The following is a 23,858-nucleotide window of genomic DNA, read 5'->3' as shown; positions in this document are numbered from 1 at the left end:
TGAGGACCTAGAGCCAGGTTTGAATCAAATACAACACATGGGTTATGGGTCTGAGTGGCAGGCAAGATACTACTGATGTCTTCAGTTAATCAAAACTCCCATTGACTTCACTGGGATCATCATTTCACTCTGTGTCTAGAAATTAGGCTGCAAACTTTGGTCCTGATATATTGCCTATTGAGCAATGACGCTTATGTCATTATAACTGTTCCAGTGCATAAAGCTAAAGCAGATAAACATTTAACAGAAGAGGATTTAAAAGATGTACAGTATCTTCAGAATGTTGTGACTGGAAGGTAGGGAGTGTCCCAGTTTCTGAGTAGTTCATTTGCAGATGGGTTTTTTTTTTTTACAGGAACGTAGTGACTTGACACACAGAATATTGTGTTCTATTCTAATTTTTTTCAGTATGTATATTTTTAACAGATATATTAGAAGGCAATGCACAGACCCTCTTATAACACAGACAGCAGCTATTTCCTAGAGACTAATCTCTCTAAATACTGTAAAACTCTCTATTTTAACCTTTGCCAAATACATTAATTAATTATTTTTGTAGAGCCATGTATGTGGGCTGTGACTCAAAATGAACTATTCCCCTGCAATCAGTTAGTTTGTTGACAGTCAAAACCACCTATGGATATGGGTATTAGTATTGATACATCTGTAGTTGCTTTGCAACAAAAAATTAATTCCTCCCCCCCTTAAATATAAAATGTGAAATCCTGGCCCCATTAATTTTGCCATTGACTTTAATGCGGCCCAGATTTCACCCAGCGCTCCAAGTATCTGCTATTAATTACCATTTCATTTCAAAACAGACAATTGATAGTTTGGAGTGCTGCCATTTTTGATCTATTCAACAACAGAGGTACCTACATTCAGAGACCATTCTAAAATGTGAACCTTAATTACTCACTGAGCTTGCTAGGGAACTAAGAATAATGGTTGGCCTGTCTCTTTTATGACCCAGTTATAAATCCATGCATTTAATAATTTTGCAGCAGTAAGATTTAAAATCCATGTTTAACCTTTACTAATCATTTTATCAGGTTTCAGAGTAGCAGCCGTGTTAGTCTGTATCCGCAAAAAGAACAGGAGTACTTGTGGCACCTTAGAGACTAACATATTTATTAGAGCATAAGCTTTCGTGGGCTACAGCCCACTTCTTCGGATGCATAGAATGGAACATATATTGAGGAGATATATATACACACATACAGAGAGCATGAACAGGTGGGAGTTGTCTTACCAACTCTGAGAGGCCAATTAAGTAAGTGAAAAAAAACTTTTGAAGTGATAATCAAGCTAGCCCAGTACAGACAGTTTGATAAGAAGTGTGAGATAGATTCAATGTTTGTAATGGCTCAGCCATTCCCAGTCCTTATTCAATCCTAAATTGATTGTATCTAGTTTGCATATCAATTCCAGCTCAGCAGTCTCTCGTTGGAGTCTGGTTTTGAAGTTTTTCTGTTGTAAGATAGCCACCCGCAGGTCTGTCATTGAATGACCAGACAGGTTAAAGTGTTCTCCCACTGGTTTTTGAGTATTATGATTCCTGATGTCAGATTTGTGTCCATTAATTCTTTTGCGTAGAGACTGTCCGGTTTGGCCAATGTACATGGCAGAGGGGCATTGCTGGCACATGATGGCATATATCACATTGGTAGATGTGCAGGTGAATGAGCCCCTGATGGTATGGCTGATGTGATTAGGTCCTATGATGATGTCACTTGAATAGATATGTGGACAGAGTTGGCATCGGGCTTTGTTACAAGGATAGGTTCCTGGGTCAGTATTTTTGTTCAGTGATGTGTGGTTGCTGGTGAGTATTTGCTTTAGGTTGGGGAGTTGTCTGTAAGCGAGGACAGGTCTGTCTCCCAAGATCTGTGAGAGTAAGGGATCATCTTATCCTGAAAGATGCTCTATACTACTATCATTATTACTACATTATAAGTGTTATGGTGGTGACTGAAATCTATCAAAGGTTGGGGAAAGTCCTTTATAATTTTCCCCAGATAAAATTTCAAGTCTGAACTTCCCAGGTCTGGCGCCAAATGGTAAGTATTCAGCTTGAAGCTCATCATCGTCCAGTACAGTCATATTGGGGTTATAAACCCTTGGTGCATCATATAGTCCTCCTGATATCATCAGTGTGTCATCTGGAGTAGTGTATATGTCATCTGTAAAATATTGAAAACATTATTAAACATTATTAAAGTACTATGGGGAGAAATGTAGCATAGTCAAGCAAATCACAAGGTCTAAAATCTTCACTGGCAAAGATGTTGTCACGTTGTACTACTGTTTTGTGTATCTGTGGATTGACTGTATATGTTAAAGTAAAAATGGAAATATAAACAAGCATCATTGTTCCAGGCACTAATCCAAATCGCATAGGAGGCAAATGAAAAATGGCAAATGAAAAATTAGCGAATCTACTACTTTATAATCTATGTTTTGGTTTGTACATTCTTCAAGTAGTAAAGTGGTAGAAATTATCTGTTTCTAACAAATTGTGAAGCTGATCAGAGTATTAATAAAATAACCTTAAATAAAAGAATAGAAGTACCAGAAAACACTGAAAGAATGCCAGGTTGTTTTGGGTGAGTGGCATTGAAAAAGAGGGGGTATGATAAATGTAGAAGTACTTTGACAAATCTTCACATGTTTTAACAGGGAATATTTTCTCAGTCAAGACCTGAGTGAGAGACCACCAGATGTGTCATTTTAACACAGAATTTTATTAAATCCTTAATTGTCAGCCAGTTGCTCTTTCAATAGTCCATGAAAGATGTTATAGTAAGTACAAAAAATATTACTATTATTACATGGGAATATGGGTTTATTTGTATCCATTTAGTCAGGAAAATAGAATATTTTTAGAAGTTATAATTTATAATATTGAAGCATTTAACTATTGAAGCATTGATGCATTTACCTGTGCATTTTTATTTAAGTTTTTAGACTAAATTCTGCTTGGTTATCCCAGATCCATGTTATGTGTCCAGTCCCATTCAAATCAAGAAAATTGTGTTATTCTACCATTATCTGCAAGAAGTATAAGCTGCACAAGCATATCTCTAGCTGTCATTTTCTCAATGCTTGTATGTATTAGCTATACAAAGAACTATTTGGATGATTCTCTGTCAACTGCTTTTTAATTCAAATTTATATTAGTGATTCTGTTGACATCAATTTATTAGGCATATTTGTGATTCACCTCCTTTAACTCAGCTAATTTATACCTGAAGTACATACACATTATACATTTGTTATACTACATTTTATTTTGTGAACTTAATCCACCTAACCAGGTCTCGGGAGGATATAGCCTTTCAGCACCTGATCTCTAAAGCATCTCACCAACTAGAGATAGGCACAGTTTGAAAACTATAACCTCATTGTACCTGCAGATACTAAATAATTACTTGTTTTCAGTAAGTGACCCTAATTACCAATGAAAAATTCTGATAAAATGAATTATCAAATTTATTATCCAAAAATAAGTTGCTGGTGTTGAAAGTGTAGTCTCATTTGCATTTGTCACCACTGCTATAGTCAGTAGAAGACAAAACAATGATACAAAACAAGGACTAGAGATAAAAAGAGCACTGAGAGGGAAATCTTTCTTAATTGTTCTGGGGACTTTCTCACTAATGTGTCCCTATTGTAAGCTAAACAAATAAATATATTGGAAGATTTCCAGATTTATTTGTAGGATAGTGTGCCCGTACAAAGGATTCTTTGGCTTGTTACAATGTCATCAGCAGCTCTGAAGATTCTTTCGAATTATACACTGTGGCAAGATTAACAAGCAGATTTTTGCCAAAACAGTCACTGGCTGTCTTTTCAGTTACCACTTCATTTAAAGTTATGGAACTATAAAACTTCCATTAATGAAATATGCTCCAGTGGATGTAAGCCAAGATTCTGGAACAAAAAGCCCCTCGTACCCATATACTTTCTTGCTTTCATAAATGGCAAATATTATTTGCTGCTGTTCCTACTGCTGTGGAAGCACTGGTGCTAATGTTGACACTGGGTGAGGTGTGCATGAGGTCGAAGCAATTGGAGCCCCTTGCGCCTGATGGTACACCCACGGGGTCCAAAACGACCAGTGAGATGGGCCATGAGAATGGTCCTCTGCCATCTCCTGCCAATGGCCCAAGTCCTGTTCCTCGGCTTGCCCCTGAGGGGGGTATGCCGATCTCGAGAGGTCCTCCGAGGAGTGGGACTCCGATCTCGATGGCCACGGCGGTGCCGAGAGCGTCGAGATGATTCCGATTGGCTGCGGTGCCGCACGGTGCCGGTCCGGAGATGATCTATCTCTACACGGTGCCGGCGATCGGTGCCGGGACCGCGACCGGTGCCGATGACCTCGTCGGTGCCGGGAGTCGGATCTGGACCTCGACGAGGACCTGGAGTATGCCCGGTGCCGGGAGCGGCCTCTCGACGTCGAGCGTCGACCGTAGCGGTGCCGAGAACTACGTCTCGACGTTGATCGGTGCCGACGATCATAGCGGTGCCGAGACGTAGAGCGGTGCCGCGAAGAAGATCTTGGCCGCGAGTACGACCGGTGCCGAGGCGATATTCGGTGCCGGGACTGCGAGCGGCGTGGGGACCTGCTTCGGGACCTGGATCGGTGCTGAGGTTCCAGCCCTTGCGATGGAGGGCGCATCAAGGCAGGTTTCCCCCTCGACTGGACCGGGCGAGTCAACGGTGCAGTCGGTGCCGGTGGTTGAGGCGGTGCCGGCTCCGTGAGAGCTATTAAGTCTCTCGCCGCCGCGAAGGTCTCTGGAGTCGACGGGAGGCACTGTATCACCGCCGGTCTCGGTGGAGACGCTATCTGCACCGGACTCAACGGCCTCGGCGCCGGAGTCGACGGTGCTGGAGGCACCTGTTTCCGGTGCTCCACCGGCGGACGCGGCTCTACCCCCGGCACTGGGGGAGCCGGCGTCTTCGGCACGGATGTCCCCGTCTTATGGGCTTTTTTATGCCCCGGGGATAATGACCGGCGCCGAGGCACTGCTTGCGGTGCCGACGAGGTCCGGTGCCGGGGAGGCTTGTCTGACGCCACTCGCGTGGTCGTCATAGCCGGTGCCGCCGGGGCACTGCGCACCGAGGTGCTAGGTGCCGGGGCCTGACTTGTAGATGGAGCGTCCGGACTAAGTGCCGCCTCCATCAGGAGTTGCCGGAGCCGAAAGTCCCGCTCCTTCTTGGTCCTTGGTCTGAAGGCCTTACAGATCTTGCACTTGTCTGTTTGATGGGACTCTCCCAGGCACTTCAGACAGGAGTCGTGCGGGTCGCTCGTGGGCATAGGCTTAGCGCAGGAGGCGCACTGCTTGAAGCCGGGAGCGTTGGGCATGAGCCCGGCCCCGCGGCCGGGGGAGAAAGGGGGAGACGACCCCCTTAATCCCCTGAACTACTTAGAACAACTAGAACAACTTTTAAACTATTTAACTATTTAACTATAAACACTAGAACTATAACTATAACTGTGATACAACAAACTAAGCTAGGGAGAGTGGAGAACAGCTAAGCAGCGCTCCACAGTTCCAACGACCGTCAGGGGCGGTAAGAAGGAACTGAGGGGGCGCCGGGTCGGCTGGGGTATATATTCAGCGCCATGAAGGCGCCACTCTAGGGGGCTCTACAGCCGACCCGCCGGTGTTGCTAGGGTAGAAAATCTTCCGACGATCGTGCACGCGGCGCGCACACACCTAATGGAATGGATATGAGCAACACATCTCGAAGAACAACAGTTACAACGGTGAGTAACCGTCTTTTTTACCTTGGGGTAACTAATAGGGTGACCAGACATCCCAATTTTATCGGGACTGTCCCGATATTTCCTTGTTTGTCCCGCGTCCCGACCAATGTTAGGTCAGGACACTGGACAAACAAGCAAATACTCCGGAGCCCAGAAGTGCTTGCACCCCCCCGCCCGACTCTGCCCCCCTCTTTCCCCCATTGGTTCCCTCCCCGAATCCCCGCTTCTTCTCCAGGCTCGCCATTCCTCCTCCCTCCAGCGCTTGTGGAGGGAGGCCTGGGAGACGCTGGGGAAGCGCGGGGCCAGGGTGAGTGAGAGTCTGGCCTGGCCCCAAGCGCAGGCAGGACTCAGTCGGGCGGTAGGGAGAGTAGGGGGGCGGCCTGCGGGACCCGAGCGGGACGGGGGGTCTGGGGCCTGCTGCCCCCACTCCGGGGCTGCCCGCGGGACTGCACCAGCTGGGCAGCCAGCTCAGATGCGACTGGCCAGGGGCTGGGCACGCGCAGCGTGCGTGCTGCTGGGTCCCCGCAGCAGGCCCAGGCTCGGGGGGTTCGGGCCTGGGCACCAGAGCCGCAGCCGCCAAGCTTAGCCATTGGCTGCTTCCTCCCCCCACGGCAGTGGGAGCTGCAGCAGCGGCTGCTCCTGAGTCCCGCTGCCCAGGGGGGGAGAACAGCCGCCGCCTGGCCCCGTGGGCCGCCCCCCTACTCTCCCTAACGCCCTACTGAGTCCTGCCTGCACTCGGGGCAAGACCGGACTCTCACTCACCCCAGCCCCGCGCTTCCCCTGTGTCTCCCGGGCCTCCCTCTGGCACTTGTGGAGGAAGGGGGGTGTGTGTTTGTTTGTTTTTTTGCCCTGCTCCCTCCTGCCACGCCCGCCCCCCCCCCCCCCACGTCCCGATATTTGACTTGGGTGATCTGGTCACCCTAGTAACTAAAGCTATCTTGATATAAACACAGTAAAAATGGGGCACTTTGGTTTTACTGCAAGGTAAACTAGGTGAGGTCAATGCCAGATTGGGGTATAATGCTAACCTCTCTAGTTTATCTTGCAGTAAAACTAAAGTGCTCATTTTTTATTGTTTCTCTAGTCTGAATTTGACTAGCTGTTTTAAGCATCTAAAGATGCAGATACTTGCCTAATGGTGTTTTTTTTTTAAAGCGCCTAGGCAGGTTAGATGTGTAAATACCTTTGAAAATCTGGCCCTACGTGTTTAAGGATTTTTCATTGTTGCTGTTTCATTTAACATAATTAATTTCATTTAAACATAATACACACACACAAATAAATATTAAGTATAATAATATACATTCTGGGTGAAATTCCAGTTTCAAAACCCACCTGCCTAATTGTCCACAACAGTTGTAATTGGAAAAGATGGTAAGTTCTCACTTCCTGCCCAAAAGTCACATCTTCAGCAGGTGTAAATTGGTGTATTTCCACTGAAATAATTGGAATGATACTGCTTTACAACCACTGAAGATCTGGCACTTAGACCATTGTGTAGCATTACTTTACCCAGTGGTTCTCAACCCATGGCCCACAGGCTGCTTGCAGCCCAGTCAGCACACAGCTGCAGCCCGTGTGACACCCTCAGGGCTATACAGGTAGTATATATATCAGGGGTCAACAGCCTTTCAGCAGTGGTGTGCCGAGTCTTCATTTATTCACTCTAATTTAAGGTTTCGCATGCCAGTAATACATTTTAACGTTTTTAGAAGGTCTCTTTCTATAAGTCTATAATATATAATTAAACTATTGTTGTATGTAAAGTAAATAAGGGTTTTTAAAATGTTTAAGAAGCTTCATTTAAAATGAAATTAAAATGCAGAGCCTGCCGGACCGGTGGCCGGGACCCAGGCAGTGTGAGTGCCACTGAAAATCAGCTCACGTGCCACCTTTGGCATGCATGCCATAGGTTGCCTACCCCCGATATATATTGTGTGGATGCAGTCCACATAAGACATAGAGAGCTGCAAATGTGGCCCACAGTGGTAAATAGGTTGAGAACCACTGCTTTACACTGTTAAAAAGTTACCACCTTCTTCCTCAGGGGTTGCTGCATTTCATTACTGGGGGAAGTGGTTGTCTTGAATAAACAATTTGTAATGTGCACATGTAGAATGCATGTTTGTTATATGATACAGCTTATTAAAAATATGCCAACCTGTTTCAGAAGAGGTGTCATATAGTGGGTGATGGGAATACTGAGCTCTTCTCTTCCTGTACTTATCAAGACTGCATATGACAATTGCTAGAACAGCAAATGTGAGGATGCTGCTGAAAATAATGATCAGAATGGCTTCTGAATTCGTTAGATGAATTCCTCCTGTTTCAATAAAATAATGTAGAAAGTTGTTCTTATTTCACAGCTACAAAAACAACAAATCTCAATCTTTAGGTTTCAATATGGCAATACAGAAGGTTTTCATGTGCTAAGTATTAAAGAGACAGATTCAAATTCTAACCTCTCCCTTAAAAAACCTCCCTAAAATAGACTTGAATTGCCTTAACCTCCAAGTTGCCATGGGACAACCCAACAGCAACACACCCAAGATGCTATGTTTATTCAAATGAGTCTTGTAGTAAAGTCTGGTTATTTTATTATTATTATGGTGAATTTTCAAAGTAAATGTTTCAGTTTGGGTTTGACCCTTCCAGGTTTACTGTAAATATATAAAAGCAAATCAAAGATATAGCACATGGTCAAAATTTATAAAATCAGGGTATCTAAAGTTAGTCAACTAAATCCATACTTAGGTGCCTAAATTAAATTGACCGGATTTTCACAGCGGCTGAGGACCTGCGGCTTGCATTGAAGGCAATAGGAATTGTGGGTGGTGAGCCCTCTAAAAATCAGGTCATTTTGACGAAAGGGCCTAAATAAGGATATAGTTATCTAAGGTTAAACCACCACACTTTAAAATGTTGGCTTACGTGATTATTTGTCTTTGTTATGTTGCTAGCATAGATCCCCAATACCTGTTCCATCAACCTGTGTCTACTTTTCAGGAGGCATGGGTGGCCCTCTTTCTCATACTCCTTGACACCTTGGCTCAGTATGTCTCTTCGTTTCTGTCCTTTCCTGTCTCTGTTTTCCACCTTCTCATCTTGAATTTTTTCTTTTCTGTGTAATTTTCAATCTTTGGTTTTCCACTAAATTTTTTTTCCCCGTCCCCTCCCAGGAAGACTCCTTCTCCTCAAGTCCTCCACTCAACAGAAGTCACATACTTTTGGGTGTCCAATGGCAGCTCTTGCAGCTGAGCTGAGTTCATGGGAACAGAGAAGAGAAACTTGAGCTGATGGTCTGTTCCCAGGACCTGAGGCCCTGAACACGTAAGCTGGGAGGGAATGGTGGTGCCCGGAAAGCAGCTAACGCTGGATACTTGTTGACACATTCGTTGTGTGTACATGATGAACCCCAATGCCTGATGCAATTGCTTCTTTCCAACAACTGGGTGCACACAGTGAACTAGTCTGACACCACAGGTTAGGAAATGCTGCCATAGAATCTAATGACACCTACCTGAAGCGTGTGTTATAGAAACTGAATCCAAAGCTTTGCTAGTATTTAGTTGTGTGGCTGTAGAAGACTGAGCTGTTGGTTTCAATGTGATTGCAGACGTTCTGGGATTAGAATCTTTATCAGTTGCTCGATTAAAGGTTGAAACTGTAGGTGATGTCACAACAGTGTTGAATCTAATAGTAATATCTGAAGGGCTGCTAGTGTCTGTGTTGAGGGGATGTAGAGTGCTTCGTGCAAAATGTGACAAAGTTGTTAAAGCTAATGAACTAGTTATCTTTGCTGTCATGGCAATTGTATTCCCACTGGAACTTATATTCTGCACTGTGGTTGTATTAACTGCTTCTTTATCTGAAATGGTGGTCATTACAGTACTTCTAGATATGGTTGTATTTCCAGATTCATTGGATGCTGCTTCTGTTTGCATGTCTTCATTCACGGGGGGAGTCTGATCTGAAGCCTGAACAGAAAACATCACTACTGTATGACAAATCAAAAGGAGCTTGACACACACACGTTGTGTTCCATCCATTATGGCTTCTCACTCTTCCTGCTCAGCTGAAGATTTACCCTTCTCTGTGCAAATATACAAACAAACAAAGCCATGAAGATAAGCAAAATAGATTAACTTAGTATCAGTGGGCTAGTTCCTGCAGGAATTTTGGGTGATGGCTGTGACAGTAGCTGGGCTTTATTACTTGGGATTTGAGGGCTTGCTTGTCTACGCAGGGACACTCAGGAAAGTAAAGATGAATTAAGTTAGTAAAGTTAAAATTAATTAAGGTGTGAAGTTAAAGCAAATATTCTGCAATATTCACTTAAAATTAACTTGTTTCTGCAAATTTTCTTGTCAGTAATATTCACTGTTACCACTGAACTTATTTTCTAGATTTGCAGAAAACAAGGGTGGGCGGGGTGGGGTGAGGGAGAAGGGAGGGGAGGGTTGAAGGAAGACAAAGTTGAAGGAAATTTTGTTACAAGTGTGAACGAATATTAATGCAAAATTGTTTGCAATACTCAGCTAGTTTCTGTGTTTACCATGGGTTCCTGTTAAAATATTTAACTGTCAATCACTGTAGTTTCTATTATTATCACCTACAAGCCTTTTTTTAAGCATGGAAAATTGGAACATTACCTATTATTGCAAAATTATTAGCTTGCTTTTATTGCTTTAGCCCAGAATGCCAGTATTTTGGGATTTAGATATCAGGGTTTTTTTTGTTTGTTTATTTGTTAAACAATAGAATAAACTAGAGTTGATCTAGTACCTACACAACACTACACACTGTAAGTCAAACCAGCAAGTTGTCTTAATAACTGCAAAGAAACCCCAAATTTACAAACTCCAAGTGAAATATCAAACACTTTTGGAACTTAAAACTAAAGTGCAAACCAAGCATGTCCAAGTACTTCCGGGAGACTCGTAGCTGTGAGCCGACATTAATGACGCAGTTACATTCCACACACTTTGTATTCTCTGCCTTAGTGTTCAAAATAAGTGGAATTTTTAATTGCCATATGTAAATATCAAATCAGAACAAATTTTATCAAAATAATACTTTCGGAACTCACCTAGCCTATGAAACACGGTGGCACTTGTACCTGCAGGTAGTTCTGAGTAACAGATACACTGTCTTAGCATGTTCCTGTTTATTCAGACTCTGGAATACACTCCGTGGAGGGCAGGGTGAAACACTGAGGTGTCTCTATGGTAACCAATGGAGTTGCAGTGGAGTTTCGAGATTAGTCAGGGATAACTGCACTAGGGTTGGGTTCACCTGTCTATGAATCTATCCAGGTCACATTACAGGGAGGTGTGTGTGTCACGCTAGCAGTTACCAATAACTTAATTTCACAATAGTTTTAAAAAGCAGCTTTTGCAGACCTAGAGACAATTTTAGACTCTTGTAAAGAATATATGTAGCAATCCCTTCAAATGTTTTCCCTCAGAAGTGGTGTAGGTGTTTAAATCTTCTTGCTAATAGCAATACCATTCTCTGATCAGAAGCAGTGAGTTTTAGAAAACCTATCCGACATGCATGATAATTACAATAAAGGACAAATTAAACCCAGAACAAAGATAATACTCAATGCAACTTCTAAATACAAAAGGACTAAAAAAAATTAAGGTACAGGAAATAAATGAAAGTAATAAAACAAGACCCAGGAAAAATGAAGCTCCATTATCACTAAACTCCAGGGGCTCTTTCCTTCTTGTGGGTGTCGGTATTATACCCAATTCTTGACTGCCCATTTCTTCAGCTAAAGCAGATTTCTCGGCTTTCTCTTTGTCTCTAATTGCCTGTGTTTTTGGAGTCGCATTTCTTGGAGATCAACAGTAAAAATTCAGAATTGGGGAAGGATGTGAATTTGATGATCTGCAATGTCTTTTCCATCTATGTTACTCCGAAGAAGGTGCAGAGATGAAAATCCAGATTCTCATTTACACTAAGATCACTTTATATCATTGATAGCACAAAGGGGCTTTAAGATGGGAATAAATTATAGTTAGTATAAAAGAAAATGAGTCTCAGAATCTTTAGGTGAGCTGGTGCTTGTAGGTTGGAAGTAAAAAGCAAATCTGACTGCATGTTCTCTTATTTAATGTGACACATTGGGGTACATGGAAAGATAATAGGCTAAGTTCTGCTCTCACTGATCCTGAAGCCAAAGGAACAACTCTGGGTTTAGGACAGTGTCAGTGGTAGTAGGTTTTTGCCCAGTGTGAGTGTCCTGTTTTCAAGGCCAGGTTTCTTCTCTTTATCCATCTCATATGCTAGCTCTCTGGGAGAAACACAAGTTTATCACAGAGCATGAAGCCTTTTGGGGGGCAGGTTTCATCCATATATCTACCTTGGATTCGGACACTAAATCAGCCCTTTTCATTCTGAAAAACCCTCCTGCAAAAAGGCCACTGCTCTTGGCTCATTCTCTCAGAGTAGCGCTATTTATATCTTGGATGCGAAAGAAAAGGAAAAATGAACTTACCAGTAGAATCCCCTTCCTGATTTAAGAGAACATCCCTTACCTGTGCTAGAATAAAGTACTAAATATCCTCAAGCCTATTAACTGACTGAACATAATAATTGTTTTGGCAACACTCACAGGTAGGTAAATCATTAACATGCCATTGTGCGTTCATAGTACAAGTGGGAAAGAGGACCTTTCGTTTTCCCAGGTAGTTCAGGTCAAACTGCGGCACCTGAAAAGCAGTGGGTAAAAAAATCATATTTGGATAGATAAAGGGCTGACATACAGCTCTACCCCGATATAACGTGACTCAATATAACACGAATTCGGATATAACCCGGCAAAGCAGTGCTCGGGGGAGGGGAGGGGCTGCGCACTCCGGTTGATCAAAGCAAGTTCGATATAATGCGGTTTCACCTATAACACGGTAAGATTTTTTGGCTCCCAAGGACAGCGTTATATCGAGGTAGAGATGTACTACAAAATGACTGTCAAATTTTCACTGTCACCATGTCACTTGACAACTTACATATCAGATTGTAATTAAAAGTTGTGAACAGCAGTCCAGTTGAAATAAACACATGAAATCCAGAATGGCCAAAGCAGAAAATATTTTGCCATGTTTGTTAACAACTACATTTAGCAAGGCAGGTTGAAGATAAGTTTGGAAAGTTACTTAATTTATAATAAAACCCAATTTGAATAAAAGTTGGTATTTTTATTTTACAGAGACAGTAATATAAGTTTCCTACCATTGTATTAATTTTTAGACAGAGTTTTTCAAATAAATGTTGGTATTTGCATTTCAGTTCAGAATAGTTTATGGGGCATAGATAACCTAAAAATGGAGCATACCTAAATTGTCACAGAGGGAAATGCATAGAGTGCTTCCAAAGCTCTAAGACACCCACTTTCCATTGTCCAACAGCTTGTTTTTTAGTTTGTTAAAAGGCAACAAAATTAAAGGGAAATTTGTTTACACATTGTGCTACTAATTTGTAGAACTTAATGCCACAATATGTCATTGAAACCAAGATCTTAGCAGCATAAAAAAGGATTAGACATTTATATGGCTACAGAGCACATCCACAGTTGCATTACATGGGTTAAGAACAACCATACCGGGTCAGACCAATGGTCCATCTAGCCCAGTATCCTGTCTTCTTACAGTGGCCAATGCCAGGTACTTCAAAGGGAATGAATAGAACAGGTAATCGTCAAGTGATCCATCCTGTATCGCACATTCCCAGCTTCTGGCAAACAGAAGTTAGGGACACTTCAGAGCATGATTTTGCATCCTCGCCCATCTTGGCTAATGGCCATTGATGGACTTAACCTCCATGACGTTCTTTTTTGAACCCTGTTCTAGTCTTGGCCTTCACAACATCCTCTGGCAAAGAGTTCCACAGGTTGACTGTGCATTAGATATACTTCCTTTTGACTTACTAATGTGGATTAGGAAGAAACTTCACGTATGGGCAGGTTTCTCCCTAATTACCTGCTAAGTGGTTTCTTGCACATTCCTCTGTAACATTTGGCGTTGGTCACTGTCAGAGATGGGACTGGACTATATGGACCCCAGTCTGATCCAGTCTGGAAAATCTTGTGTTTTCTAATCCATTGAAACATGTAATTGCCCTTTTTTAACCGATATTATTCTATTCCCTTTGTAAGGAATCAGCATAAATAATAAGGCTGAGTAGTGTGAGTATGAGATACTGACTAGACAGAGAGTGTGTGCAGACAGAGAGTTGGAAATTAATGGAAGTATCACTCAGGGACATCACAGATTAACAATTCTACAATAAAGAAATGTTGTAATCTTAGGAGTCAAGAAGCCTCTCTGAGGGGAATTTTGCTCTTTTTCACATTGTGATGTGATGTATGCCCCCCCACAGTTAGTGAAATGGTTAACGTGGGTCTGCAAGGCTAATCAATCCATGTTGTTGCAACTGAAGGGTGAGCCAGACCCAATTACAGATGAGTCCCAACTTCAGAATGAGTTAGGTGGTTAATATAAAGAGAGGAAGCACAGACTAGAAGGAGGCTTCAGGGATAAATTCTGCAGTGTTTCTTTGCAAGATTCCCAGTTGTATCTCAAGGCAAGACAGCAGATAGAAGGGTAAGAGGCAATCCTGGCTTCCAATACCTGTATCTGCCTCTGATTTCTAGTTCTGAAGGAGAGATGAACATTCATTGGTACTTCCAGCTTGTCCTTCAGAAAGGGGTGTAGTGTCCTCTCCTTCCCAAATACATGTGCACACAAAATACCCAAAGATAGGACACATTCCACTGAAGTTCAATGGCTTTTATGAAAAGAGGGGGTCAAACTGCAAGTACCTTGAGATTGGTGCATAAGAGCAATAGAACTTCACAAGCTCAGCCTTCTCTCTGGACAGATTAATGTGCAGCAAGAATGTTTTATTGATAGCAGATCTAAATACATACTAAAATTACAGTTGTGATCAGTGATGAAAAGTTGGGTAGACAAGGCTAAAACCTCAGTTCCAGTCATTCTGGCTGCACACTGTGCTGTTCTGTATAAACAACAATATTTTCAATATCTAAATGGAGATAGTTATCATATGCTATGCAACGAAGAGAGAGTATTAGTGTTGAAATCCTTGGTTGGTAAGGAAATACTGCAGCTAATCCTGGAAGCGGAGGAGCAGAACTGTGATCTGTGAATCTTTGATTACAAAAGATTAGAGCTAGAAGGAAACATTAGAAGAGATTACTCTGAGAGCCTGCGATGGACAAATGGACTTTGAAAATTCATCAGCCACAAACATTTTAAATGTGAAAGCTAATGTGTCTGTCTCTTTGCTAGGATCTTATTTCCCTTTGTCACTGGAGCTCTGCATTGGGATGGTACTGGCAACGATTCCCCCACCATAACTGTGATCCTGTTCCTGACATTTTTCTTCTGCTCAACCACCTAAACTATCCCAATACTTTGGGATCTAGCTGCCTTGTTGCTAAATGTTGGCTTTGTCTCCAATTCCAGTATTATCTGCAAACATGGATATTTTTTAAATTCCAAAACCCAGAATTTTACCTATAATAGTAAGAACAGATTTCTGTCATTGCTTCCTCTTGTTAAGCTAGCTTTCCATCTGCCTCCTTCCTCCCACTTGATATTCTCTTTCCCGACTCTATCTTGACATTAGGCATTGGTCTCCGTTGTAGATCCTTGTCAAATGATTCAGTGAATGCCAATGTATGTATAGAATGTCTCTGGCCTACCAGAATCTCACTGACAATCCTGCATACGAAACCAAATCTTTTTATCCCTTATTTGGTTCCTTCCATTGTGATCACCCATAACATTTCTTGTGTAGCAGCAGCACAGAGGCTTTCACTTCATGAAAGTGTAGATTACTGATGTCAGAGAACTAATTGTTTTGGTTAGCAGAAAGGCTAGAGATAAATAATTCACAGTGTGACTGACTGTCACTGAATGCAGCTGAGAGCTCGAGGGCTGCAGTGGCACATTGAGAATCTGTATAACTGAGCAGGCACCAGGTCAACAGTGGGTCAGCAGGCAAAATGGATCTACAGGAGTCTTAAGAGTAAACTCTGGACTTTATTGGACTATTCAGGGAGATGCTTGCAAAAGCAGCCTTGTGAACTTACGGAAATGCTCTTAGACCAGCAGGAATCAGAGAGGCAGTCAGCCAGGGACCTAGCTGCAGTGAGAGGAGCCCCAAGTTTAGAGAGAGGCCCAGGGTGAAAGGGAACTACACAGTCCAGTGCACAAGGGAAGGCTGCACACCATCAGTTTAATGGCTCGTGTAAGTCACTGGAGAAAACAGCAGACTTATATCCTGTCTGATGAGGCCTCAGGTACTTCAATGGTACAGGCAGAGAATTGAGCCCAATGGTAGCAAGGGTGAAAAAGTCACTAGTCGGGACATTGAGTTGCAATGAACAAATGTACCACAGAAATACCACCAGGCACAGTGATGAATTATGCTCCACTGCTCTTCATACACCATGGCCGGCTCTGTGCAATGGCGTCCTGTAGCACTGAATTTATTCATGGAGTTCAAGGTCATCTAGTTTGTCCTGTATAACACAGGGCAAAGAATTTCACCAAATTATCCCTGTATGGAGACCAATAACGTGTTTGGCATCCATTCTTGATACAAAGACATCAAGAGATGAAGAATCCATCACTTTCCTTGGTAGTTTGTTCCAATGGTTAATCATTCTCCCCTTTAAAAATGTATGCCTATTTTTAATTTGAATTGTTCTGGCTTTAGCTTTGAGCCATCAAATCACCTCCATACTCCTACTCATTGCTCCCATTTCTACATCCAAGGGTCACGTTAGACTTTTTTGCCACAGTGTCAAACTGACAGCTTAGGTTGCATTGTTTGCCCACTGTCTCCTTTTCAGAGTCATTGCTTTCCAGGAACAGTCCCCCATTCTGTAGGAGACATTTGCTCCTAGATTTCTGACCTTGCATCTGGCTATATTAAAACACATTTGTTTGCAAGGGACCAACTTTCCAAATGATCCAGATCATGCTGTATGACTGCCCTGTCTTCATCGTTATTTGCCATTCCACCAATTTTTGTGTAATCTGCAAATTTTATCAGTAATGGTTCTTTTTACTTTTACTTCCAAATCATTGATGAAACTGTTGAAAGCAGTAGCCTTAGAACAAATCCATTTGTAACCTCTCTAGAAACACCCTCCATTTGATGGCGATACTCAACTGATAACTGTTGTTAGTGTTGCTAGTGCTGCTGTTCTTGGAGCATCTGTGTATTCTGCACTAGCGTAGACTGTTGATTCAGCACACCTCAATGTTACTCCTAAAGAACGCCTGTAGGCTCGGTTCAATGGCGAAGGCTCAGCAAAGGTTTATTGTCAACAAAGCACGGTATCAGAGCCCCACATACCAAGCTGCAGGTTCACTAATGCATTTTCTGCACTTTATTACTTCCAATTTAAACTGATTGCTACTTGATTTCCCTTTTTCCATTTGTTTATATATTTCTAATTGCTGCCTTTATTTCCCCTCTTAACCAGGATGGGCTTTTAACCCAAGTTTTCCTCTTTTGTGATTGTAGAATTGTGGCTCTTTTGGGCATGTAATGAACTCTTCTTAAGCAACTACCAATTTTCATTCATATTTTTGTGTCTAAAGGTTTTCTCCCAGTCAGTTTCACTCATAATATTCTTCAGCTTTGGAAAATTATCCCTTTTGAAGTACTTAGCATATACCGTTTTGGTTGGGTCTGTCCTCTGTTTGCTCATACTAAATGTAAACAGCATGTAATATGGTGAGGGCACATTCATTTCTTATCCTTAAGGGTTCCTTATGTCAGGACCAGCAGATACAAGCACAACCCCAACAGCCTGGGGTCCTATATGTAAAGGACATTGAGATCTGTGGGTAAAAGGCACTAGTTGCTCCCCAACTGCACCCTTTGCAGGTATGCTGTGAAGGTGACAGGTGTCAGATGCCAGTGTTTTGACTTGTGCAGGACTGGAAGAGGGACTCTAGATAGGACAGGTGTCTATGAAGTTTTTGCATCTCACTGGATTTTATCTCCGCCTTACCACATTTTGGAGGAAATACGTTTTCTCTTGCATTGACCTTTTCTATCCTTTCTGGATCTCAGTAGAAACTCCAGTGTCCTTGTGCATGCTTATAAATATTAGATTTTCTCAGGCAGGAACTTATTCCCTGAGACTAAAGTTTTATGCACATACACTCACATGTATAAAATATATGTACCCACACAAACAGTATATCTAGTTACATTTTAATTATATCAGGATAAGAAAGAGTTAAATAGTAATAGGAGTAAAATATTATAATTTTACTGCTGAGGCAGCATGGACAGATGTTACTGAGAGTACAATTAATACTACACTCATACCCTTAAGCCAGAAAGAGTCATACCTAATTCCTGGCAGGTTATATAAAGAAACCCATTATTAGAGACCCCTGGGAAATGAAGGGGGAGGAGTAAAAAGTGTTTTTTCTGACACTATGGTATAACTGAAGGACTACCCCAGGACAAAGAGACATGTGCTGCAGTCTGAAGTCATGGCAGTGAGGTAACCTAATGTGCCAGTGAGTGGAGTAGCGTGGCACTAGTCTGGGCTAACTGGATCCCTCCTGCCCAACTCACCATGTGCTCACCAAAGTCAAGTTAATCTTAATTGTATTGTATTTCTCATGTCCATGTAAATGGAGAACTGGGCTGTTGCTATGTGATATGTTATGGATCAGATTCATGAAAACTTAACGGCTGCTAGTGGTTACTGAGGATGTGTCTGGGATGCTAACAGTGGAGTAAGAACCAGCAAAGCTCTAAGGACAAACTAAATGAGATGGGAAGGCAGGTTGGCTACTGACGAAGCAGGAGAGCGCAACATCCCTACTAGAAGTGAGAATGCACACGTCTCATCGAGGCCAAGTCACGTGCAGCCACGCAACCCCCTTAGCCACCCAGACTGCTTCCCCAGGATCTGTCCAGTCTCCACTGGGACCTGAGCACTCCCATTTCTAGACATTCTTCAGACATAGTTATTCTGTATGGTGCTTCTAGCTATGCTGCATAGAGCTGTTTATAGAGACTTGATTCCCATTGGATATGACTCACTTCTGAGTCATTTATTGCCATCAATCTTTTGCAAAATAGGTTCAATGCCCAAATAATGTCTGTATCTACTTGTGTGGGTAGATTAAAACTCCTCCTCCCATGTGAAATGGTGGAGTGATGGAGGGAATTTTTTCAAATTAACTACAGTTTGAATCTTACTAATTTTGGACTAGATTCACAAAAGGACTTAGGCATCTAACTGCCATTTTAGGCAACTATATTCCAGAATGAAGCCCTACTGGGATTCACAAACCCCATGATCTGCCACTGAAGCCAGTAAATGTCAAAACTTGCTTGGCACCTAAATTTTTGCAGTAAGCATTCTCTATGTGCCTACATTTCTGCATGTGCACTGCAGCCCCACCCCAGGCCTCTGGATACCTCAGCCCCAGAATGATTCATGAGCTGGGGGAATATAGGCATTCCTCTGCCAAAGTTGCCTGTGGGGATTGATCCATTAAGTGTGGTCATAGCTCATCTACTAAGTTGGACCTCTATAGGGGAGCTTACGTAAAATGGCTGGGTGGCAGAGAGGGACCTCCCTTCTAACTTTCAGCTTGCTGATTAGAGTACTCAACTGAGATGTTGTGAGATGCCCCCCGCCCCCCAGTTCAAGTGCCCTCTCTACCTGAGAGGGAGAAGAGATTTAAACAGGGTTGTACTACCATTCAGGTGAGTGCCTACACACAAGGCAAGGGGATATTCTGATGTGCGTCTCCATCAGTCTCTGCTGTTGAAGCTGTTCCATTGTGAATAAATAATTTTAAAAAGTCATTGGAACAGAGAGACTAGATCCTGGGTCTCCCAAGTAGAGCTCTAACCATCAGGATAGAGAGTCATTCTCATGCTTGAGATCTTTCTTGCTCTGGCCAAGTGACTCATTATTTATTTATAGTAGAACAGGTTCAACAGGACAGACTGAAGGAGCCCCCCATATCAGAATATCCCATATATAGCAGGTGAGTGGGACACTCAACTGAGAGATGGCAGATCCTTTCTCACCTCAGGTGGAGATAGGGCTTGAGCTGAAAATCTTTCATATCCCAGGTGAATACCCTAACCACTTGCTAAAAGTTATGAAGGAAGGTCTCCTTGCAAAAATGTTGTAGTCACCTAACCACAAGAGAGAATTTGCAGCTGAAAATCCCAAGCAAAGCAAGGTGCTGAACTTCCTGAGTGGAGCAGAGCTTAGGACACCTCCCTCTTCTTGGAATCCCCCATTGGCTAATTGAGATGGGGAACTGTTTAGCATGCTAGCTTTTGCGAATCCCATTCTGGGATGCCTGTCTCTCCCCATTCATTGTACAGGGAGCCCCAGTGCCTGACTTAGACTTCATTAATCCCAGTGATTTTTTAGGCACCTGAAAGTTAGATGTGGTGAGGCTGAGTGGCACCATGCCTAAGTTGCTTCGTGAATCTAGCCCTTTCTGTGCATGCTACTGCCTTTCTTTGTTATGTCTGTCTGGTTTCTGGTCACACTGCAGCCAGTGGGAGCCAGAATTAAGTCCTTCTCCAAAATAAACAATTAGGGAAAAATAACCATCTGTAATTCCTATAGCAGCCCTCAGTTCTAAGCATCCAGGCTGGCTATATGTCCATGGTAGTCTTTTTGTTGTGATATTATTGTCCTGTGTAGTCACTAAACTCATCAATAAAAATCTTTTTTAAAGCAACATTTGGTTTAAAAGGCTGAGAGGAAAATGAGTGTTAAAGTAATTAGATTTCCAGTCCCAGTTTCCATGTGAGGATATAATTGGAACATTTGTTCCAATTACATTTGCTTTATAGTTCAGTATGAATTTTCAATAGATAGGTTTGAGATAAGAAAGCAGCAATTCAAATGCAATTATATAAACAGTACGCTCAGCCTGGTATTAGCTTGGAGAGTATAAAGCACGGTGAGAGCTTGTGCTAGGTTACAGCCTCTCCAACTCCACAATGCAGACTCAGGCTCCTGTATTGAGGAAAGATTCAGCTGCCAACAGGTTGGTCTTTGCAGGTTCAGCATTGTTGCCGCTACTGGGTGTTGTAAACTGGACAACATAATGGCTTTGGCTGGAGAAACTATACGCTGAGAGAATTCAGAGGGTGATGTCCATAAATTTGTAGACACTGTCAGTTCAACTTTGTACTTTGGAGGCTGTTGAGCAGACCTTGGAGCTAATAAGAGCTTCATTCTAGGGATCCCTCAGCATGTATGGGAAAGGTCAGCAGCTCTGGTAGATGGTTGATTGAGTTGAACTCTTTACTGATCTGTCATTTGTTGTCATTTACAAGAAAGTTACTTAATTACTGGCAGTGTGCATATCTCACCAGTTCCAGTCAGTGGGCCTCTAATTAAAACAGCCAATTGGAGTGTCAGAAATGTGATGATGTAGTCTGTCTACACAGCCATTTCTTTTCATTCTTTCACCATTTTATAGGACTCGCTTTCTTTAAAGCCAATGGGATTATTTTAGGTTTTGTGTTTGAACTCTAGAGCTCATTGTTTCTTTCATGGGTCACATTTCTTAGATCCTTTAGTAGGGAGGGTTGGGGAAACTTCCTGCTATTTTATTGTATTAGCATTTTAGGACTCATTAACAGAAAGCTCCATGTAATGGGATTTAATAGGAAGAAGTGAACATGAGATTTGCCTCATTGTTCCATGTTTTGGCACCCTGCCTCTGGCATCAGTCAGTACTATTTCAAATAAAGGACTGAGGGTAGTGGAACTTTGTCAGGTTCTTGTTAGATATAATTTCATTGTCTTTCCCTTTTGTGAATAATATAACTGGTTCCCCAGTGGCTTTTCAGAACATGGCAGAAGGTCACATCTAATGCTTTCTCCTTTGATATTTTGTCTTTTCATCTAGCATGAGTCCCATCTTTCTGATGTCCCTTCTCTTTGGCCTGACTTTTGGGCAGGCAATGTCTTTTTGTGTGCCCACTGAGTATATCATCCACGTGGAGAAGAGAGAATGTGCCTACTGCCTGGCCATCAACACAACCATCTGTGCTGGATTCTGCATGACACGGGTACCAGGCGCTATTCTGTTCTAGGCGGGTGCTTCTATGGTGCCCACTTCTGTGGTATGAACATCTGAGGTCACTCATTACTTCCTCTAGAAAATCAGCGGGACAAACCATTCATCTCTTACGTTATTTACAATAGATAGAAAATCACACACTTGCCACATTTGGCAAATCATTCAGACACAGAGGCGATGGGGGGAGGGAGGAGAAGCATTCTGATGGATCTGGTGCCTATAGCAAAAATGTTGTAGTAGAAGATTGGCGGCTGCTGCTCTCGTTGCAATGGCTTCTTCTCCTATGAATTTGGGGGTTAGGATGGAAAAGAGGTTCTTCTCCCACTTAATGAGGGACAGAATTTTTTTTAAATTACTAAGCGAATTGTTTCAGTAACTTCTGCCTCATCATGTGTGCAGCTGGTAAGTCAATGCACTGATCACAGTGATGGCAGTACAGTGTGGGGAGAGAGGTGTCTCTTACATAGGCAGGTCTCATGCTACCCTTAGAGCCAGCACCTAAAATTCCACCCTTAAACCACTAGGCAGTCAGTGCAGGTCACGGAGCTCTGGTGTCACTTGTGGGTTTACCTCTGAGCCAGGCAGCAGGTGCAGCATAATGTGGAAATCTTCATAGAGATGTGGAGACTATTCACATGCAGATTTTCAGTGAGGGATCTCAGTAGAACTACACTAGAAATGCAGCCATTAGTCTGCAGGGAAAGATAACTGCCTTCTGAACACAATCAGAATGACTCAGGGAGGTCTTGAGTCACTGGGTCACTTGTGTATCCTTCAGTAAAACAGAATAACATCTCTCTTTTTTTTTTGTAGGACAGCAATGGTAAGAAGTTGCTCCTCAAAAGCGCCCTGTCCCAGGATGTGTGCACGTATAAAGACCTGGTGTACAGAACAGTGGTACTCCCTGGCTGCCCACGACACATCGTCCCCTATTACTCTTACCCAGTGGCGACGAACTGCAAGTGTGGTAAATGTAACACTGATTACAGTGACTGCATTCATGAGACAGTCAGGACAGACTATTGCACTAAACCACAGAAGTCCTATAATGTGTGAGCTTATTACTGAATGAGGTAGAAATGTACCTTCTGCCCCACAGTTAGCTAGTGGTTATCTATAACTGAATCATGAATAAAATTGTATTTCACAACAGATCTGCAAGTTGGTCTGTAGCATTTTTTAATCTAAAGGAATCCTAGCAAATTTACTGTTGTATCACCTTGATAGGACAAAGCAACTGCAACACTGGAGGGCACTGGTGGAAGTGAAGGGAGGCAAAAAGGATAACAATAATTGGTGTGCAGGGAGGAGTTAGGCATTGCTAGGGGGATGCGCCCTGGCCTATTGGATGATGTTCTAAGATGTGGCGATGCTGCTGTGTCATCTCCAGGCTCAACACTTGATTGTGATTATTTATTTTTGATCTGTTCCATGCCCTTTCGTGCCTTCTACACTGGGTCACTGCAGTGTGCTCATTTCCACTTTGCTCTCAGGTGCTGACATCCATGTATACAGCTTAATACTGTCTGTCTGAGAGATGCCTCTCCCCATGTGTAGTGTCCTTGGGTGCGCAAGCTCTATGTCCATGGCTTTAAACATCTGGGGCTGGGAATTCCAGAATCAAGGACTTTGCATTGAAAAACCCTCTTCCCCACTTGATTGAAGGAGCCTGAGTTTGTTGAGCTTTATGGCTTATCTGTAATTTATGTTGAAGGGTAAAGGGCGTGGGGGCAAGTTGAACCCTCTGTTTGAGTTTTGTTTGTAAAGATTATATGAAATGTGGTTCAGACATATTGGGCTTGGTCACTTTAAAAAAATAAATAAAATAGGTGGCACATGGTCCTCTCCCAATGTACGTTAAGTGGAATTACACATGCCCTGCTCCTCAATTTGGAGTCTACACCCACTCTGTGCACAGTAAGTGGCAGCCTTCTTTTAGGTGC

At 42.7% G+C, this 23,858-nt stretch overlaps 2 protein-coding genes across 2 annotated transcripts; one reads left to right on the top strand and one right to left on the bottom strand.

The window, feature by feature from the left end:
• Positions 1-1,110: 1,110 nt before the first annotated feature.
• On the bottom strand, positions 1,111-12,298 carry LOC128836333 (uncharacterized). The gene is made up of 4 exons (XM_054026526.1): positions 12,279-12,298; positions 9,294-9,750; positions 7,935-8,096; positions 1,111-2,183 (listed from the first exon to the last, which is right to left on the bottom strand). The coding sequence occupies exons 2-4, from the start codon at positions 9,715-9,717 to the stop codon at positions 1,960-1,962; spliced, it is 810 nt and encodes a 269-aa protein (XP_053882501.1). The 5' UTR covers positions 9,718-9,750; positions 12,279-12,298; the 3' UTR covers positions 1,111-1,959.
• An 8,462-nt stretch (positions 12,299-20,760) lies between these two features.
• On the top strand, positions 20,761-23,034 carry TSHB (thyroid stimulating hormone subunit beta). The gene is made up of 3 exons (XM_054027900.1): positions 20,761-20,871; positions 21,742-21,904; positions 22,729-23,034. The coding sequence occupies exons 1-3, from the start codon at positions 20,825-20,827 to the stop codon at positions 22,969-22,971; spliced, it is 453 nt and encodes a 150-aa protein (XP_053883875.1). The 5' UTR covers positions 20,761-20,824; the 3' UTR covers positions 22,972-23,034.
• Positions 23,035-23,858: the final 824 nt, after the last annotated feature.

This window comes from Malaclemys terrapin, chromosome 4 (assembly GCF_027887155.1).
Source record: "Malaclemys terrapin pileata isolate rMalTer1 chromosome 4, rMalTer1.hap1, whole genome shotgun sequence".
In the NCBI taxonomy this organism is placed as follows: Eukaryota; Metazoa; Chordata; order Testudines; family Emydidae; genus Malaclemys; species Malaclemys terrapin.
Note: the sequence above shows the minus strand (reverse complement) of the source record. Positions and strands in the feature narration are given on the sequence as shown.